The sequence below is a fragment of the Strigops habroptila genome, chromosome 3, assembly GCF_004027225.2.
Source record: "Strigops habroptila isolate Jane chromosome 3, bStrHab1.2.pri, whole genome shotgun sequence".
NCBI lineage: Eukaryota > Metazoa > Chordata > Aves > Psittaciformes > Psittacidae > Strigops > Strigops habroptila.
The window spans coordinates 74,262,505-74,281,371 of NC_044279.2; the positions used below are offsets into that span (position 1 = coordinate 74,262,505).

The 18,867-nt window shown below is 40.3% G+C and overlaps 1 protein-coding gene across 6 annotated transcripts in view; it reads left to right on the top strand.

Annotated features, from left to right (window-relative positions):
• LARGE1 (LARGE xylosyl- and glucuronyltransferase 1) overlaps positions 1–18,867 on the top strand; it is a 277,729-nt gene that overhangs the window by 147,860 nt on the left and 111,002 nt on the right. For 5 of the 6 annotated variants that reach the window (XR_003990374.1, XR_003990375.1, XR_003990373.1 and 2 more), the window contains one exon: positions 2,392–2,515. Coding sequence is in view for 3 of the 6 variants with exons in the window: in XM_030477990.1 (XP_030333850.1) it covers positions 2,392–2,515 (124 nt within the window). In the remaining 3 variants the exon portion in view is untranslated. Of the gene's footprint in view, positions 1–146; positions 586–2,391; positions 2,516–18,867 lie in introns of those variants that run through there. The other variant, XM_032919790.1, reaches the window with a different exon arrangement.

An 18,867-nucleotide genomic window follows, 5' to 3' on the forward strand; every position in this document is an offset into this window, starting at 1 on the left:
ACTTGTTCCTATTTAAGTTTCATACACTCTGGGTCATTCAGATAAGTATAAACTGCTACTGAACTTCTGAGTCTTTGTATCAGATTTTTTCTTTTCAACTAGCATGTTTCATCTTGAAATTTTATATCAATTCCATTTAACTAAATGATGGTTTGAAAGAGATACAGCTTTCTTATTTTTAACTGATTTTTTACTCTTCTTATTCTGCTTTGCAGTATATAGATAAATGACCCTGAAAAAAAGGGGAAGAAATTACTAAAGAACACCAACTGGGGAATAGTCCTACCAGATACCGGCCTCAGCCTCTGCTAAGCAGAGGGACCTGTGTAGGATGTGTATGTTGATATTCAACACCTATTTGCCTGGAGATATTGCTTTGCCAGTACCCAAAGCCACTGATGTTGTACTTTGTTTCTCTTGGCCTTTTCTCTGCTAATGAAATGTATTTCCTTATCACTGCTATTTCCCGATTTTTTCTTGGCAAGGTGCCTGGTTACTGCGGAATCTGCATGAGCCAGGATGTCTTCCTCTTCTCTCCTGCTGGGCTGGTGAAGCAGATATAATTGCTGTGATCCCTTCAGCTTGGTAATGGGACATTCAGCAGCTGGCAGACTTCGCCTTTCCCTCTCCCCTTCTCACTTCAGGGCAAGCTGGAGATTGAAAGACCTTTGTCTTTTTGTAAAGCAGTGTTTTGGATATAGTTAAACGTAGATCAGCTGTGGGTTTATTCTGCCATCATGGTTAGGTCATACATAAGGCTTCTAAGCAGCACGTAACCTGTAAGCATGTTATTTGATCCACAGTGCCCTTGAAGCCCATACAACACCTTCACTGGCATCCATGGGTACTGGATCTCAGGTGCAGGATTTCTAACACTGTAAAATCCAGCCATACATTGCTTCTCACAATAATCTCCTTTTTTCGCTGAGTGGTGTGTTATGATTCTATGAACCATTACATGTATTTTTACGTTTTCTTGTGGACTTTGTTCAGTGAGAAACAGTATTACTCATCAAAGCAAGAAGAGTAGTGTTAAAGAGAAAGGCACATGTTGTTCATTAGTGCAGGAAATGGAGAAATAAATAACCTTCATCTTTTGGGTTAAGCCCAAAAGTTTAATGAGAATACATTGGTCTGAACTAACATACTTCACTTCTCGTTCACGCAGCAGAAGGTAGTAGCATCAGTCATCTTCCACTTTAACCAGCATCTGACACTAAATGCTCCTCTTTTTAGATTAAAAATATCAGATGACAAGTACATCCATTTACCTTTACAAATTTCACATAAATAAGACTCCACTATTCCACCCTAGGAATCAAAGAAAGGTTGAGCCAATGCTAAAGTCTCCATGAACCATCTGTCGTCTTAGTGGCTTTTGAAACTCTGTCCTTCTCTGCTGACAGGGAAGTTTGCTAAGCTGGGATAAACATGGAAGACTAAAAACCATGACTAACTTCCACTGGCATGTTTCCCTACTCCTGCCACAGAAGTTAAGTAAAGATCAGACTTTGTTGCTTACTGTCCCTCAAAGAGAGAAGCTAAAACATGGTATTTGTAATGTCCAAGTTCACATTACTGTAGAAAACTCCATACACTTTATCAAACCTTGCCATTTGTGCTGATACTGGCTTCACTGATCTTGTTTTGAAGCCTTTCATTTAGCTCAGATCCTATAACAGAGGTGAACCCACATATGGTGTTTTGGAGGAAAATACTTTATTTCTTCCTCCTTTTCTTCAACCTTCCCTGTCTCTTAGGAACAGGGATGTGGGGAAATTTACAATCTCCATTCTACTCACTGTGCCAGTAGCTAGAAGGCACTCACGTGAAACATCTGATTTTGTGTTCCCATAGGACAGCTCTTGATGCCTCAAGTTTGCTTTGTTGAAGAGATGTGTGTAAACTCAATGGTCCTGGAATTTCACCTCATTCAGATGATTAGTTTTTAACCTTCCTTTCTACCCCTACTTCTCCACAGGAAACTGCTTGTACCACAAAGATAAATCAGCAGGTTGACCTAGAAACTGAAAGCAATCGGTTTCACAGCTCAAGTCCCCAAAGAGGGATTAACTTGGCCTTCTTTTAAGGAGCTGGTAGAAGGGACCATATCGTTAGCTGTTATAAATCATTACATTCCACTGAAGTCAGAGGAACTATGTTTATTTACAACGGCCCAGAAACTGGTCCAGTATTTCTATGAGTGTCATGTTTATTCAAATTATAAGTGTCTCCACACTTTGGCCACAGAGCAGGACTCCACCAAACATGCTGTATGCTTTACCTTGAGACCTTAGACATAGTTAAAGCTTTGTAAGTTCTGATGTTGTCCTTTGACAACAGGAATTAGAAACCTTTGAACTAATGCATTTCTTTCCCATCTTATATCAGGCGAAACCCACTCCACTTCCACCTCATCGCAGATGCAATTGCCAAACAGATCCTGGCAACTCTGTTCCAGACATGGATGGTCCCTGCTGTGCGCATAGACTTCTATGATGCAGATGAGCTCAAGGTAAAGACAGACAAACGCAAATGTTACTCATACACTAATGTCATCCCTTTTTTATTCATGTCTCTGGATTGGTGACTTGCGGGAGAACTGCTGGCTAAAATATTCTTTCTGGCTAAAACTAATTTTATCCCGCATGATTGTAATCCCAGTTACGCTTAACTAGAAGATACTAAATGGCTAAAATCAGTGCAGTTTCTCCATGGATGGAATATGTTCTTTAGCAGCTTAGAATTTTACCTGCTATCAAGAGGTTTCTGGCTGCCCAGGTTGAATTGCATCTGATCGCATTATGGTTTGCTAAAGGTACTTCTTTCTAATAGCAATGGTGGAATCTTAAGTATCTTGTTCAATAAGCCCAAGTCTGTTATTGGAAGCACTCAACTTCCCTGCATTCCTTAAGCACAGGTGTGTAACACCATAAATGCACACATTCTGATGAGGTATTAGTACTACATTTTGAAAGAGCTACCTTTTTTATCTGGATGCCCTTTCAAAAGAATGAATATGAAGAAAGGAGAGTTCTAAGGGGGGGAAAAAACACTTACTCAAAGCGTGAAGTAATTATCTTTTCAGAGTCACAAAGTTTAAATTAGATCACGAAGGCACAGCATTGAGTTTGAGCTGCACATTTTTTAGCTGTGGAGGTAGAATGAAGTATTCTGATTTTAGCATTTGGAGTTGGTGGCAATAATTTGAATGACTTACCAGACTGCTCTGAACAGCACCCTGAAACAAGGAAAAAAGCAAAAGTTAGCAAATTGCTGTGCTAATTAAGGGGTAAATTCAAAGCACACCATGTTGTAGAATCTTGAGTACAAAAAGTTGTAGAAAGATGGAAAAGGGAAAAAATGATCCTTGAGAAAAGTATTCTGTTTCTAGCTGGTTTTATTGTTTTATTGGTTCTTCTACCTGAAGCCATAAGCTGATATTAAGCTAATTAGCTAGAGACCTCTCTTCTGTTCTTTAGAGCTTCATAGCAAGGAGGAGGTTTATTCTTGTAAATCTTGTATGTGTCTATGTCACATGTACTTTTCTGCAAATTGTAGGGTTTTTACAGTTCTTAATTAGCCTCTCAGCTGGGGAAGACAGACCTCTTAGTGTTTTCCTTCTGATCATTTGGGTATGGTCCAATCTAGTTAAGTAAATAATAACCAAGAGAGTTTACTTCAGTGATCCCAAACTTCCTGATTTGTAGGCAAATATTTGTAGTGCAGATACGAGGCTACAGAGCGAAGTCTTGTTTTGTACCTCTCTTTTCCACTCAGCTTCATTTTTCATATGGCAGGTAACCTAAAGCAACACTGAACTGTCATGCATATTAACCCGTAGGCTTTAGGTTGGGGACCACTTTCTTATTGTATGCAGGTATTGATGCATAAATGCATCTTTCTAGGTCTGCCACTCTTGCTCAGAGCTCAGCATACTGCATACCAAGCAATTTCCCTGATTTCAATAGCCAAAAAAAAAGAGTAGGTGAATGTGACAGACACTGCCAAAAGACAGCAAAGAGTTGTAAATATAAATGAGTTTTAAAAAGCCAGGTATGATGCTGGCTGATATCCAAATCATTCTGCAAGTTTTAACAAAGAAGACAGAGGAGCCGTTTACAGGCAGCAGTAGGAGCTGATCTCATTGTTTCCTACATAGCCTCTAGAGAGGATTTAATGATTGATTTGGGTTCATGTATTTCACCCAAACTCTTAGGAACTGTATTATGCTGTCCAGTGTTTAGAAAACATAGAGCTGATGCTCGAATGTTTACTAGAAAATCTACCTTTCTCTGGAGTGATATGTGAATACAGTGTTACAATATATACTATGTTTCAGTTTTAATGGCCCTCAGTAGTTGTTTTTTAAACATGTAATCAATACCAATTGCCGACATTTTAAAGGGTTTAGACTGAACAATAGCTTGAGCATTTTTGCTTAGCTTTCATTCTCCGAGGTTTCATTGTTTTGGAACACATTTTAGATGCTACAGAAAACATTTCATTTCATGTTTGTTTTTTTCCTCTTTGATGTGTATGAGCTGCCAGCCTCATACTTCGAATGCAGCAGGAGCTGGCATGTTAGCTTATGCCCTTAAGTCCTGGGAAAAGTCCTGTTCTGTTCCTGTCCTGCTCAGACAGTGAAAGGGAGCACATAATGTTAGATCCTCCATAAACAGTATGGACGTTTTTTTCTTTTCAAGGAGCTGTTTAGAATTATGGCAACAGTTTCCACTTGAGGTTTTTTTTTTTTTTTTTAAGGCTGAATTTGGAGACTAAAATATTCAGCAACATTTCTTAACCTGCCCTGCAATTCTTAAAATATTTGCTGCTTAGCATGAAGTTAAACCAACCAGTGTCCTGAAGGAAGGTGTAGAAAATAAGGCTCTGCAGTAGGTATTGTTTTTTCCCAGGTTTTAGAGGAGAACTGGACACTTAACTACAAGCAAGGGAAGACAAGGTTCCACCGATTACCCCAGAATTTCTATGGCCCACAAACCAATGTATCTACTTTGTCTGCTGCTGTGAATTAAGCATGTCAAATGTTTCTTTTGAAACTTAGAGAAGACTTATGTTTCCTTTGCAAGGTGTCACATCTGTTCATCCTGCACCACAAAGAGCCTACGTTCATTCTCTCCCTAGCTGCCAAACTAACACCAGCCTACTTGGAAGAAGGATGGAGCACAGGGAAGGGTGGCCAGGGAAAGGCCTATCTTTTCTTGAGGCGCATGATGGCGGATGGGCTGGAAGAGGAGGAGAGTTAGCTGTGGAGCTGAGCCAGGATAACAGCATCTCTAGGAAAATGTTCAGCCATAGTTGAGATGGGAGTTGCTGGGTATATTTCTTTCAAAACAGCTAGTTTGATGATTTTAACAGGCAGTTCTACGAAGACAATTGTGACCTCCCCCAGCGTAACTTGGCCTGTCTCCATATTGCTTTGCTAATAACCAGAAGGGAGATCTGTGGTTAAAAGCTCTCCCTCAACTTAGAAACTGTTCAGATTGTGAACTGTACTGCCAGTGCAACTCTCCCCCATTAACTAGACTTGTTACATGCATGTAGTAATCAGCAATAAGCATCCTTGAAGTGTGGGCAGCTGATAATGGTGCCAGTAATTGAGCCATTCCATAGCTGCAGATTTCATTCTTGTTCTACTCAATATGGCCCACACAACTCTTCCAAATTTGTGTGGCCACATATGGCTATGACTACAAACTGGAAAGTTACTTGGCAATGTAGATTCACTTTGTATGATTACATTAGTCATGTTACTCAGCTCTGGTCCTAATGCAGTAGATGTAGCTATTACAGCAGTGCATCCCACAAAATAACTGGAAGCTGAAAATTGTCTTCTTTGAACATTAAATAAAAGAAAAAAAAACATACCTGTGAAACATTGATCTAAAAGACCCATTACAGCAGTGGCTTGCAAATACCAGGCTGCAGGATATTGTGGTTTATTCAGTTCAGTCTTACATGAAGATACTCCAGAGCTAACTATTGAAGATGTGCAGCATGAGCACTGAGATTCTACACTTCATTATTTGACGTGGAATCTCAAGTCAGTTCACTCACAGGGAAGTATAGAAATTAAACCCATTGTGATCTGCATTGGCCCAGAGCAGAGGCAGCAGCTGATAAGGCAGTACAGTATGTGTGTTGTGTGGAACACAGATGAGTTGAGATTGTTTTCCCAGATGTTATTTGACAGACTGCTGACAACATCAGGTGAACTGAGGGAAGTAGAAGGTAGAATGAGCAGTTGCCTGCTCTGCTCTGTGTGAATCTTGATGGCCCAGATAAATGTAGTCTCTTCATCACTGGTAAAGCAGAAAACCCATCTCCTTTAAATAGTTCAGCCCACAAACATGCATGTTGCAATTGATCTGTGAACTTGGAGGTAGGTTTTTGCAATAGATGAGCATTTGACCTGGAAGTGAAGTGTGGAAAGCTCCATACTTTGCTGCATATATCCACGATGTTCCAGCTTTTGCTGTTCCCAGAAAAAATAGACAACACATCTCACTACGAGTGTTGCCTTAGGTGATTTCATATCAGAAATGTTGATGTAGTCTGCACACTCAACCAAATTCAGTGATGTGATCCAGAGATCAAAACCAAGCTGGGATAATGCATGGCATAAGTATCATCTAACTTTAGGCATTTACTTAAGCATGAGATGAGTCACTCCTTAGCCACTTCCATCTGAACTGTGAAGGTAGTTCACTAGGTCAGACGTTGACATCATTTGGTCAGATAGATGGGCAAGGGCTATGAGACTTAAGTCTTAATTATTAAATTATAGTTGTAATGTAGCTGGGTCTCAGGGCTGTGCCTGTGTGCACTCCCAATGCACTTAAGTTACTAATTCTCAGAGTGGTCCAGGAACTCCGAGGCTAGTCATCTGCGCAGATGAGATAAAGGACTGGTTTGAGACAGCAGACCAAATTGAAACGAGGTGATTGACTGAACTGCTGGCTATCTGCACAAGAAGTATTTGACAGATTGTCACAGAAGCTGCCCCAGTGGGAATTTCAGGCAGTTCTTAAGATTTCCCAAGTGGTCCCTGCTGTGCCTAGACCAATTTGTATGCTTAAATGTGTTGATTAACATCCTGGGTGGAGAATCTGATTGTCCCAGCGATTCCCAGACAGTTCCTGCTGCAAAGTTAATCAGTTGTGCAAGGAGAAGACAATCAATAGAAACAGTTCCAACATGTGTAGACGTGATCATGTAGGACAGTATTTTGTACATAGATAGTTACGAAATGTTTGTATGTAATCTATAGCAATGGATTATACGTGTTCTGCAGTGGTCATGTAAGACCACAGGCCAGCTGATCATAAAAACTGGACAGAACTGTGTTTTATGGAGTCTCCCTGAATCCAACTAAGATGTCCCTGCAAGGACCCTTACCGTGGTGACTCCGTTCATCATCCAGACAGCAACCAATTGTCCTCTTTGACAACTATATTGTCCACACGAGTTACCCTAAGACAGTATCCCAGTGATGATTTAAAGTGTGCTCAGTTTGTAAGTAAGTGTCTGTGCAACAAATGAAAAGCAAATCCAATGCTGTGGATTTTTTTTTTTTTTGCTACCAGTAGAAGCATTTCCAATGAATGATAGTATTGGTGGGGATGTATGTATCATACATTGCTGTGTACCAATTTTGGAACCATGTTCAAGCAAACACTTCCAACAGAACTGCAGATACCACAATGTGAACATGGGGAATAGGGACCTCTTTGACAGTTGGGAAGATGTGAGATGATATTTGGTGAAAAGATTATTTGTTTAGTATTAGTCACATCAGCTGCAGAAGGTAACAATGATTGATAGCAGTGCTGATAAAGCCTTGAACAACAAAACTGGCCAGCATTCTCCTGCTTTCCACCATCTTCCTATTCAACCACTTCCACTAGATGCTGCAGAATCAGGCATTCATAACAGTTTATTTTCACAGGACTAATGACTGGATACTAATTATCATGGATTATAACTGTTGGACTGTACTTGTGTTGCACTGCATGCAGATTATGTATTTTTCAAGGGCAGTGCATGATTGTTTATCTGTTAAGTAGTTCACTGTATGCCTCAGAGGCAGATACACAATGTTATAAAGCAGATGTACATTACTTTCCTTCTTTTCCACTTCATATGCAGGATCTAATTGCTATTAATTCAATACAGGATGTGAAATACAGCATCTGTTTATGCTTACATTCATTTATACAGTGGTAGGTATTCGATTAAAGTGTTTTTACAGCACTATGGTTTTGGTCAAATACTGTCACATGCTATGGTGGGTTTGCAATGCTCCTGCGTTTCACCAGCCTTTTGTCTTTTTGAAAACTGGCCTACTCCACATGTCAGTGAAATAAGAGGCATAGACTGTTGTTTCTTCCTGCCCTTTCCCTTTCTCTTTTAAAGAATTATTAAAAAAAATAATAAAATGCAAATTGAAGATTCTGAATACCAAAGTTTATAATCAAAACATTCTACAGATTTTAATAACTTGCGTGGCTTTGTTTTAGATTTGAATTTCCAATTATAATTGAGATTTTGTGTATTTGCTAGTGAACATATTGAATACTAGACACGTGAAGTCTCAGGTGATGAAGTATGCTTGTGGTTATGACACAGTGCTAACATGCTAAGAACAGGGTCTTTTATCCATGGTTTTCAGTACAGATGACTGGACATTAACAGATCAGGTTTTGTAAGCCAAGATATTTTCCTCCAGACTGCTTGGGAGGAAATGAGTATCCACCAAGAAACAGATAGCAATTCAAACTCCCCAGCACAGTGAAACCTTTGTGAAGTGGTCAGAATCTATCCGTGCAGACTGAGTAGCCTAAGCAGTACTTCCTCTATCCTCCTGTCCCTCTTCTGCGCAAAACAAAAAAAGCCATGCAACATTACAAATTATTATTGGATGTGTTTCTGTTATTACTCAGGCCTAGAATATGAAAAAAGTAATTTTAGATAAAATCACACTGGGTCTTAAATTTCTGCATATTCAAAACAGGCAGTGATGAAAGAAGTGCTGTGGAAATCAGTGAGGCTGGTCAGAAACTGGTCATGAGAATGGGAGTCATGGTGCCATTACTGACTTCTCGCAGTTGTCATCTGCTTAGTGACATCCCGCTTTCATGAGCAGCATCACTTCTCACTTTGTCTGTGGAGGGAGACAAGATGCCAAAGGTGCAATAGCTTTTTGGAGATTTCAGTGTAATTTCTCCTGAGATTTACAAATGTTGTCAGTTAATTTAAGATTTGGTACTGTAAGAATTTGGTATACTGGGATATGAAGCTTACTGTGATGAAATAAGGTGCATCCTGGGCCTCTTTCAAGGATCCCAGTCTGCCTATAGACTGTTCCATTGTGCAGTGCTTCTACTGCACAACTGGCTATTCCAAAAGAAAGCCTCATCCCTGGCTTTATAACCCCCTTATACTGGTGTTTTAGAAACATTGGAGTTCTTTGTTAATTTTATAACTTATCTTTAGCTGTTGTGGGCTTCTTTGTAGCTCCACCTATTTCTTGGCTCTAGCGAAAAGCAGTACAGTCACTATGTACTACCTCCACCAGGAAGCCAGGGTAGGTGCTCTTTGTAACATATGTGAAGTGAGAAAAAAGGAGCCAACTCGTTTTTTTGACATCACCCACATTTATATCATAGTAGCTGACTGTGACATTTCAATAGCAAGGATTCCTGTTTCACATTTGGCTTCTTAAACGTCACTCTTACTGCAGCAACATGTGCTGCATCTTCAGGGAAGGCTATTTTAGCAGAGAATGAGAAAAAGATGAATAGCTACACATGAGATTTTCCAAAAATTATTCAGTTTGACAAAATATCCAGTGTACCCTGGGGAAAAAAAGAAGTTAAAAACACACAGTTCCTCAAACTGACTGCTGCAACTATTGGTTTTGCTGTGTATCCCCATTACAGCAACTGTTTTCTCAGAACTTCATCATCCATCCATGAGAAATGAAAGCATCTTGCTGTCCTAATATGGGACATTTAACATTCAGAAATTATTTTACGCTTTGATATGCCTAAGGGGTATAGGTTGTACACCTCCTGTACTTGCTGGGGAGTGTTAATGGTCAACTTGTGTTCCAGCACAGTTTCCTCTCTTGGCACTAACAGATAAAAAGCTGGGAAGACGTATAATGACTATGGTCTTAGATCTTAATGGCTTTTTACTTGCTCACAAGGACATAGGGCAATCGATTACTGATAGTCACAACAGTGACTGTTCAAGGCATTCCTATTCACAATTGGTATTGATGTGAGCATCTTATAAAAATGTTTAGTGATCCTTGCTTTTAGATGTACAAAAAACTGAAGTACATATATTTCCATGTCGGATGGATAAGCTGAAAAAAGATAGCAGGCTGGAAGGACTCCAAGAGTATCCTTGATTCACCACCAGGGAGCTGGAATTGTTAGAATTCATTATTTGTAAAGTACTTGGCATTGGCTTGTTTCTGAGCAACAACTGGAATTCAGGAATGTGTTGCACAAGAGTTCAGATGTGAGCTCCTTCCCACGCAGCAGTCCAGTGGGCAGGGTAAGCAGAAAGTATTCTGAAAGACTAGAGCTGAAATGGTCATTCTTGTGGAGAAAAATTATGTTCATCTTTACATGGGCACACCTCTTTGTATGACACTTTTCCACATCACTGGAAACTAAAAGCCTTGCTGTGCATCTGGTGTAGCACAAGCACACAGTGAAGTCACTCTTCTTACAGGTCTTCTGAAACCATCTCAGCCTGGGTAAGGGCATGCAGGCAGATTTGGAGTTTGAGTACCTGCTTCAAAGGGGAGATACATAATAAGGTTATTAATGAGATGCCACTGAGTCAACTCTTTTTGAATCAACTTGGTGTGAGAACATTTGAATTTCTAAATTGAGAAATTTTATTTCTGTTACTGGAGATGTCACTTTTCAGATCAAACTGACTTAATCCTGCAGAAGTTTCATTTTCCGATGGTACGATGCTGGTGTCTAGGTCTCACCCTTTCAGCAACAAAGATGAAAACTCGGTAGCATTTCAGTCCCCTGATAGTTTTCTTATATACTGTTCCATTACTTCAGGTTTGACCCCTTTCACAGCTGAATGGATTCCACAGTTTTTAGCTGATACAGTTGAAAGCCTTTATAAAATGTTTCTAGCTGTATTGTTTCAACCAGCCATTTAGGATCAGTGTTCACCAGTCTGTCTGACTGCATTTTTGTCTGATGGCCCTTAGGGTGAAACTACAAGATTACCTGGAATTAGGATGACACAGGCGACCTTAGCCCTCACACCTGAAGTTTCAAGAAGTTGAGAGAGACATGCCTGCTACATGGGCACTTGATTTAAACACTACTCATGTAAATTCACTGTTATCTCAAGTATTTGACCAATATTTAACCAGAACCTAGGCAAGAAGGTGTCATGAACACCAAGTTCAATATTTCTTGCTTTGGAGGAGCCCAGCTTGCCCAGTAATGTCTTTATTTTCTTCAGGTTGTTTCTCTAGTTAGTGCTGCATTATTGGAGAGACATTTTATCTCTTTCTAGTAACAAAGAAAAATAATAATTCCTCCCTATCCCCCAGTTGCATTTAGTGCTTCTTATACTAGGTTATTGTTAATATTGCTTGTTCATACTTATAATACATTTTATCCTTTATTATCCTTTTTATCCCAGATGTATTCCTGGAGCTTTTCAGTCCTCAAGAGTTTTGATCTATTGTAATACTTACCATTGGAGAATAGAACACTGCTTCATATAATTTTTGTTCTCTTGAAGCAATAATTGCGATATAAGAAGTTTCCACTCTGGCCTCCAGACGTGCAGGATGGAGGATGATTTGTTTTCCTGTGAATTCTTTGCTTTTCCAGAAAATAAGAGACTTAATAATGGGCTACGGCATTTATTCCACCAACTGGATGGATGTGTGTTCTGCCCACTAATGGCCTCTTTCTTGGTGCAGCATTTTCAGCTGTTGAAGTTTCACCAGAGCAAGGCTCTGAAGGTAGAAACAGTGAAAGTTTAGGTCTGGAGAGAGGTGATTTTACTAGTGAGATGCTGGATAGTAGCTAGTAATTGCCTTCTGAATCATAGAATTAATTTTTTTTTTCTCATATATGTTTGCTATTTTTTTTACTTCATATTAGGATGTCAGTGGTCTGCTGGAAGCTGCATTCCCACATCCTTTCCATAAATTATCACTGGACATTAGTAAAAGGTTCTTCACTGAGAGGGTGGTCAGTCACTGGAACAGGCTCCCCAGGGTGGTGACAGCACCAAGCCTGTCAGAGTTCAAGGACCTTCCGGACGTTGCTCTTAGCCATATGGTTTAGTTTTAGGTAGTACTGTGAGGAACAGGGAGTTGGACCCAATGATCCTTATGGGTCCCTTCCAACTTGAGATGTGCTATGATTCTGTGATTTTATCTTCTGCAACTCTGACTGTTGCACTGAACTGCATTCTGTTTTGTATTGGATACAAACAAGATGAGATCTTTCAGTCTTAAAAGGGTGAGAAGTCCTTCCCTCAAAATTTTGGGGTTTTGGTTGGAGATGTTTTGCACATGATAACTAGTATTTTAAGACCTGCAGTCTCCTTCCAGGCATTACTTGATTAATAATAGTCACTGTAACTGTTCTGCTACCTTCTTTCATCATCCTTAAAAAAAGGACTCTTGCACGAAACCCAGTAGAGGAAGAAATCCCACTTCAGATACATTTTTGTCACCGAGCTGAGGGTATTGTCTATCCAACATAATGTGTTTATGCAGGAGATGGTGCTGCTTTTTATTCTGGACAGTGTGTCTTGATGACACGTATTTAATATCCTGACAACGTGAAAAATACGCATTGAATGACTCTGGGCTTTGACCCTAAGAGCTGCATGGAGTTTTGCCAGAACATATAATGGCTGCAGCTAATATGCATGTATTTGCATAGTTACTAAAATAAAAGCTGACAAAATAATATTTTCATGGGTTTCTATCTTCCCTGATGGATTAGGACAAAGAGCTGGTTGATGGAGTTCACTAGCAATTAAAGCGTGCAATTGATCTTTCTTATCTTTCCATACAGGTGAAGTGAGAAGGGCAGCCATGAGTTGCTTTTGACCACTGGCCAAATTCTTGCCAGACCTACCTGTCAGTCAGCTTTTAGCAGAAATGGCTTCCTGCCATTTGATCTAGTCCAGCTGGTGTGTCTCTTTTCACTCATTCACTGACAGGAGGAAAAAAAAAAAGGAAAATAAAAAGAAGGCTTTTTCTTATCTTCTAGGGAAGACTTGTACTTTTGCTTCTGCTGGAGAGGTAGGACTGGTAGGCTGGTGTTTGGTTTATTCTCACTGACCTTTGACAGGATGCTTTGACTCTTGTAGGTCTTCCACCTTTGTCTGCCACATTGAAAACATGGAGTTGAGGCCAAAGGCCCCAAAGGAACAAGAAACGGCACCAGCTGAAACTGGCCAGACTTTTCTATTCTGCAGTCTCATCTCGCACAAATGAATAGAGAAAAACAGAGGGCATTTAGCCTTTTGGAGATAGTGGAGAAAATTAAATTATCTCAAAGTAGAGTAAAGAAAAGGACTCGGAGTCAAATGGAAACTGGCCATTTGAGTTTGGTGGGGCTAAGTGAGGAGAGAGGAATGGAAACCTTGTGGAGAAAAGCCAGCCAAAGACTAAGGAAAGGGAGCTAATCCTCAGAGATCCAGGAGGTGAATTATTTTTTGCTCATTTCTTTCCTGAAGAAGTTGTATGGCTGAATGTCGTGTTACCTAAATAGCAGAGACAAAAAAACATCCATTATGCTTTATGTAACAGTCTGCAGTCTCATCCATATAAAGCATGTTGGTTCCAAACATAGAGCATGGCTTAACTCTTAGCACCCTCAGTTAATTTTTTTATTAAGGAAGTTGTTTTGAAGACTCATTCTTAAATCAGGTTTTTCCCACTTGCCTGCCCTGTGTGTATTGGTGAGAGATTTGGAAAGAAAGAAAACCAACTCAACAAAAAAGAAAAACAAGCATCAGTCAGACTGTGTTACAGAGTTTGCTACAGAGAGGAGAATTAATTTGCAGTTATTCTTCTTTGCTGTATGCTGATGCTTTTTTGGGAGGTTTTGTTTGTTCTGCCTTTTTGATATGTAATCCTCCTTTGCAGTTGTGGCTTGCTCCACGGTTTCTGCATTTGTTCCGCATTATCCAGGACCTAGAGGTTCAGCTAATCATCCATTTCTATCTCAACCTTTTTGCTCACTGCTATTTGTATCCAGACTTGTTGCATGTATGTGTGGAAGATATCATCTGTTCATAAAGTGAGAGATGAGGTGGAATTCTATTAAAGTCACCCAAGCTTCTGTGATGAGTAAGAACAACAGCTATGAAGGCCAGCAGAAATAGAAAAATAATTTTAGCAAAAATGTCTAAATTCCCATCTCCTTAGAGTTGTTTCTCGGTGTGAATTATTATTATTACTTTAAATACTCTGGCACCAGAAATTCTGAATCTAGAAAAGTTACCCAGCTTTGCTGGATTCCTGGTTTCCTTGACAACCATTCATATAAATAGTAAGGACCTGTTGGGGGTGGGGAATATCGAAACCTGTGAATCACCAGGACAAAATTAAATCCAAAGCTGAAGTTACAAGTTATCCAGCAAGCATTAACAGAAGAGTATGTTTTCATTTACATAAGGCTTTTCTGTTAACGTTTGCTAGATACCTGACAAGGATGAAGCAAAGGCAGTGATTATCCAAAGGTGAGATGCAAGGAGATTCCTTTTGGCATTCCTCCTGAGGAAATGATTACAGGTGACAGTTACCTTCTTTGTCCCAGGCTCTTTGGACACTTGGAATTGGTCTCTCTTGTGCGATTTTGATTCTTTTTTTTTTCTTACTATTATTTGTAGAAAAGAAATACTGTGTGCTAGAGACAGGCATGAATGCTACCCATACTTAAATGTTATCCTGTGCCCCCCTCCTTTCTCAATGATTCAGTTAATGCAATCTCAGCAACAAGATGTTGACATTGCTTTCCTGGAAGCAAGACCCTGATAAGGGAGATAAGCCAGATGTCCCTGTAAAGAGTTTAGATATTGTGATGGATGGACAGCGTGAAATGGGGAAGATTATCCTGAAAGTATTCCTGATCTGTGCTAATGCCACTGGAATTGTGACTCAGTTTTCATGGATGTGGGAAGAAGTATGGCAAAAATTTATAGTAGGATGAAGTTCTCCCTGTGTGAAATCGAAAAAGTTCAGTGATGATGTGGTGAGTGATGAGGAAAACTGTATTTTTGAAAATCCAGCTTTCCATCAAGTCATTCATTACAAGGCCTAATTAACATTTCTCTTTATTTCAATCATTATATTCTAGATTCCAGATACTTTTTATAGCAAAACCTGAGTGAAAGCCCGAAGGAGGCAGAATTACCTACAGACTGCCTTTTCAACTTCCCCCAGCCTTTTCTGACTCCTCCTATTTGCTGCTCTTTCCCCCCGCCATAGTGAATCTGCAGCCATTAAGTCTGGGTGATGGTGGGATTTGGTTCTGTTTGATCCCATTTATTAGCCCACCTCTGAGATGGGTGCATGCAAGTGGCATGTTCTGCCTCCAGGCTTGCTGTTTCTCAGCCTGGTGCATTAGCCCAGCCTGTCTGACCTTCAGGCTCTTGCAAAATGCTGGCCTTAGTGATGCTTTTGCAAAGTCAGCTGAGCAGAAAGGGTATCTTTCATTTGGAGTGGGAACAGGGATATTATGTCATAGCTGACGATTATTTTGATTGATTGATTTTTTTTTTTTCCCAAGCATATCTAGGAAGATGCAGTGAATGTAGTGAGAAAATCAATACAGTATTGAAGGTTGCATTTTTCCAGTGTAAAGTGTTTAAGGACATGCTGCCAGGGAAAACACTTCATCAGCCAAACCTCCCTCATCTTACCACGCTAAACAAGAAGCACTTCTTGCAGCTCAGGAGGTGCTATGGTGCTATATATTCTGTGGGACAGTGAGGAATTCTGTTAAGAAAATGGAAGACAAGAGGGTCTGACAGGAACTTCATGAAGTTCAACAAGGAGAAGTGTGAAGTCTTGCACCTGGGAACTAAACCACGTACCAGTACATGGGCCATCCAGCTGGAAAGCAGCTTGGCAGAAAAGGGCCTGGAGCTCCTGGTGGATACTGGGTTGAACAGGAGCCAGCAATGTACCCTCGTGACAAGAAGGCTAGTGGTATCCTTGGCTGCATTCAATAAAGTATTGGCAGCAGGTTGAGGCAGGCAATTCTTCCCCTCTACTCAGCACTGTTGAGGCCACACCTCGAGTGCTGGGTCAAGTTCTGGGCTCTTCAGTACAAGAGAGACATGGACATACTCAAGGGAGTCCAGTGAAGTCCAGTTCACTAAGATGATTAAGGGACTGGAGCACTTCACACAAAATGAAAGGCTGAGAGAGCTGGGACTGTTCAGCCTGGAGAAGAGAAGGCTTAGGGGGAAACTCATCAATGTATGTAAATACCTGAGGGGAGGGTGAAGACAGAGCCAGGCTATTTTCAGAGGTGCCTAGTGACAGGTCAAGGGACAGTGGGCACAAACTGAAACACAGGAGGTTCCCTCTATATCTGGGTCCAAACAAACAGGAGTTGTAAACAAAGTGTGGCACTCTGCTGCAGGATGTTGTGTTTGCTAAAAACTTACCAGATATAAAAAAATCAATGAAATTCACAGATGAGAAATCCGTCAAAAGTTGTTAATGAAAGAAATACCACCTCTAGCTCCAAAACTCAGTGCAAATTTCCAGAGAATGGGAATATATGTGTGGGCTGTATTGCTGTAGAATTTCCCTGTTTACAAATTCTTCAGTAGGCACCTGCTACCATCCACTATCATATGCTGTCTACTGAGCTCAATGGACTTTTGATCTGACACAATACAGGCACCCATAAGTTGTTTGTCCTTTCCTATTGGTCACTGTTCCTGCTGTTGTTCTGCCATAGAATCATAGAATCGTTAGGGTTGGAAAGGACCTTAAGATCATCTAGTTTCAACCCCCTGCCATGGGCAGGGACGCCTTGCACTAAACCATGTCACCCAAGGCTCTGTCCAACCTGCCCTTGAACACCACCAGGGATGGAGCATTCACAGCTTCCTTGGGCAGCCTATTCCAGTGCCTCACCACTCTCACTGTAAAGAACTTCTTCCTTATATCTAATCTAAACTTCCCCTGTTTAAGTTTGAACCCATTACCCCTTGTCCTACCACTACAGTCCCTAATGAAGGGTCCCTCCCCAGCATCCTTATAGGCCCCTATCAGATACTGGAAGGCTGCTCTGAGGTGTCCACGCAGCCTTCTCTTCTCCAGGCTGAACAGCCCCAAGTTTCTCAGCCTGTCTTCCTATGGGAGGTGCTCCAGCCCTCTTATCATCCTCGTGGCCCTCCTCTGGGCTTGCTCCAACAGCTCCATGTCCTTTTTATGTCATGTTAGTACTGTTTGCCAAATCTGCTTTCTGCTAAGTCTCAAGACCAACTCTCCATTCCTTTCAAAGAGGCTTAAGATACCTGCCCATGTATAGATTTTGCTTACAGCTACAGAGCAGTCAGTATTCACCTGGGAAGCCTGGGCAAATTTCTGCATCACCTGTTTGTGGGGGAAAAAATAGCATACTTAGGGAAAAATATGTCACTGCGATTCTCTAAAGAAGTACAGTACAAGAGTCAGAGTCTGTCTGAATGTATTTGTGATGACTTGGTAGAAGAGTTGTGCTCTTGATCTCAATATGTGAGCAACCATACTCAAGTGTTTTTAAGAATGAAAATACTTGGGAATGTATACAATTCATTCATAACTGAGAAAGAGCTGTTCTTTCCCCTCTCTCCATCACAGAAACAGGGAAGCATGATTTTAAGCTCTATGTCTCTATTAGATTGCACTCGTTAAAAACAGCACTTCTGATAACTCTAATGAACATTTATACACCGGTAGCAACAGTGAGAAGGCTGAGTTAGGACTCATACAGCCACTGTGTTTTAGCCAGCTGTTTCCAGAGGTCATCAGAGCATAGTTAGGGAAGACAATGTGCAAGTATCGCTGGTCATGGAGACTGTTCCTCCCACTTCTCTGGCATTTACCAGGGTGATCAGTCGTGTACAGCATGCGGGCTCATGGGCATGTAATTTCTATATTCATAGCCAGAAGCACCAAAAAATTTAGTTAATTTAATAATTTAGTGTATTTTCAGTCTTCAATTTTGGAAAGAATAAAGATGATTCTGATGAAAGGTCTATACTGAGTAGATATTATTTCACTTAGCTTACTTAAAAGAATCACTGTCAGCAACAGCTAAATGCCTTTCTTTACTCTCCTCTCATGAACAAAAACCCAGGTCTTGAGAGCTAGAGATCCAAGGTGTGCTATTTCTGCTGAATTGATAATTATACAAATGGCAAAGTGTGTCACACTATTTTGTTTCACTTTCCTCTTTTACTATTTTTTTTCTGTTCCTGCCATATCTTATAGGAGTATTTGTTCTCTGAAGGCAACTCTGATCTAGCTTGTAAAGCAAGTGCTTCACACACATTCCATATATGGGCCATTTTAACTACACTAGAGAGAAAAAACTGTATTAAGACTTACAGAAAATATTTAGACAATATTTAGATAAATGAAATGGCTAAATGTTACCAGTTATACCAAAGTGGACAGCTTGGAGGTTGCAGAATTTACAAGAGTTTGTGCTTCTGCCACCTTAATTATCTCAAACTGGCAATTCTTAACTACTAAGCACCTATTCAGCCACAATGTTCTTGTATTCCTTTTAGGAAGACCATATGTAGTACCCAGAGAGA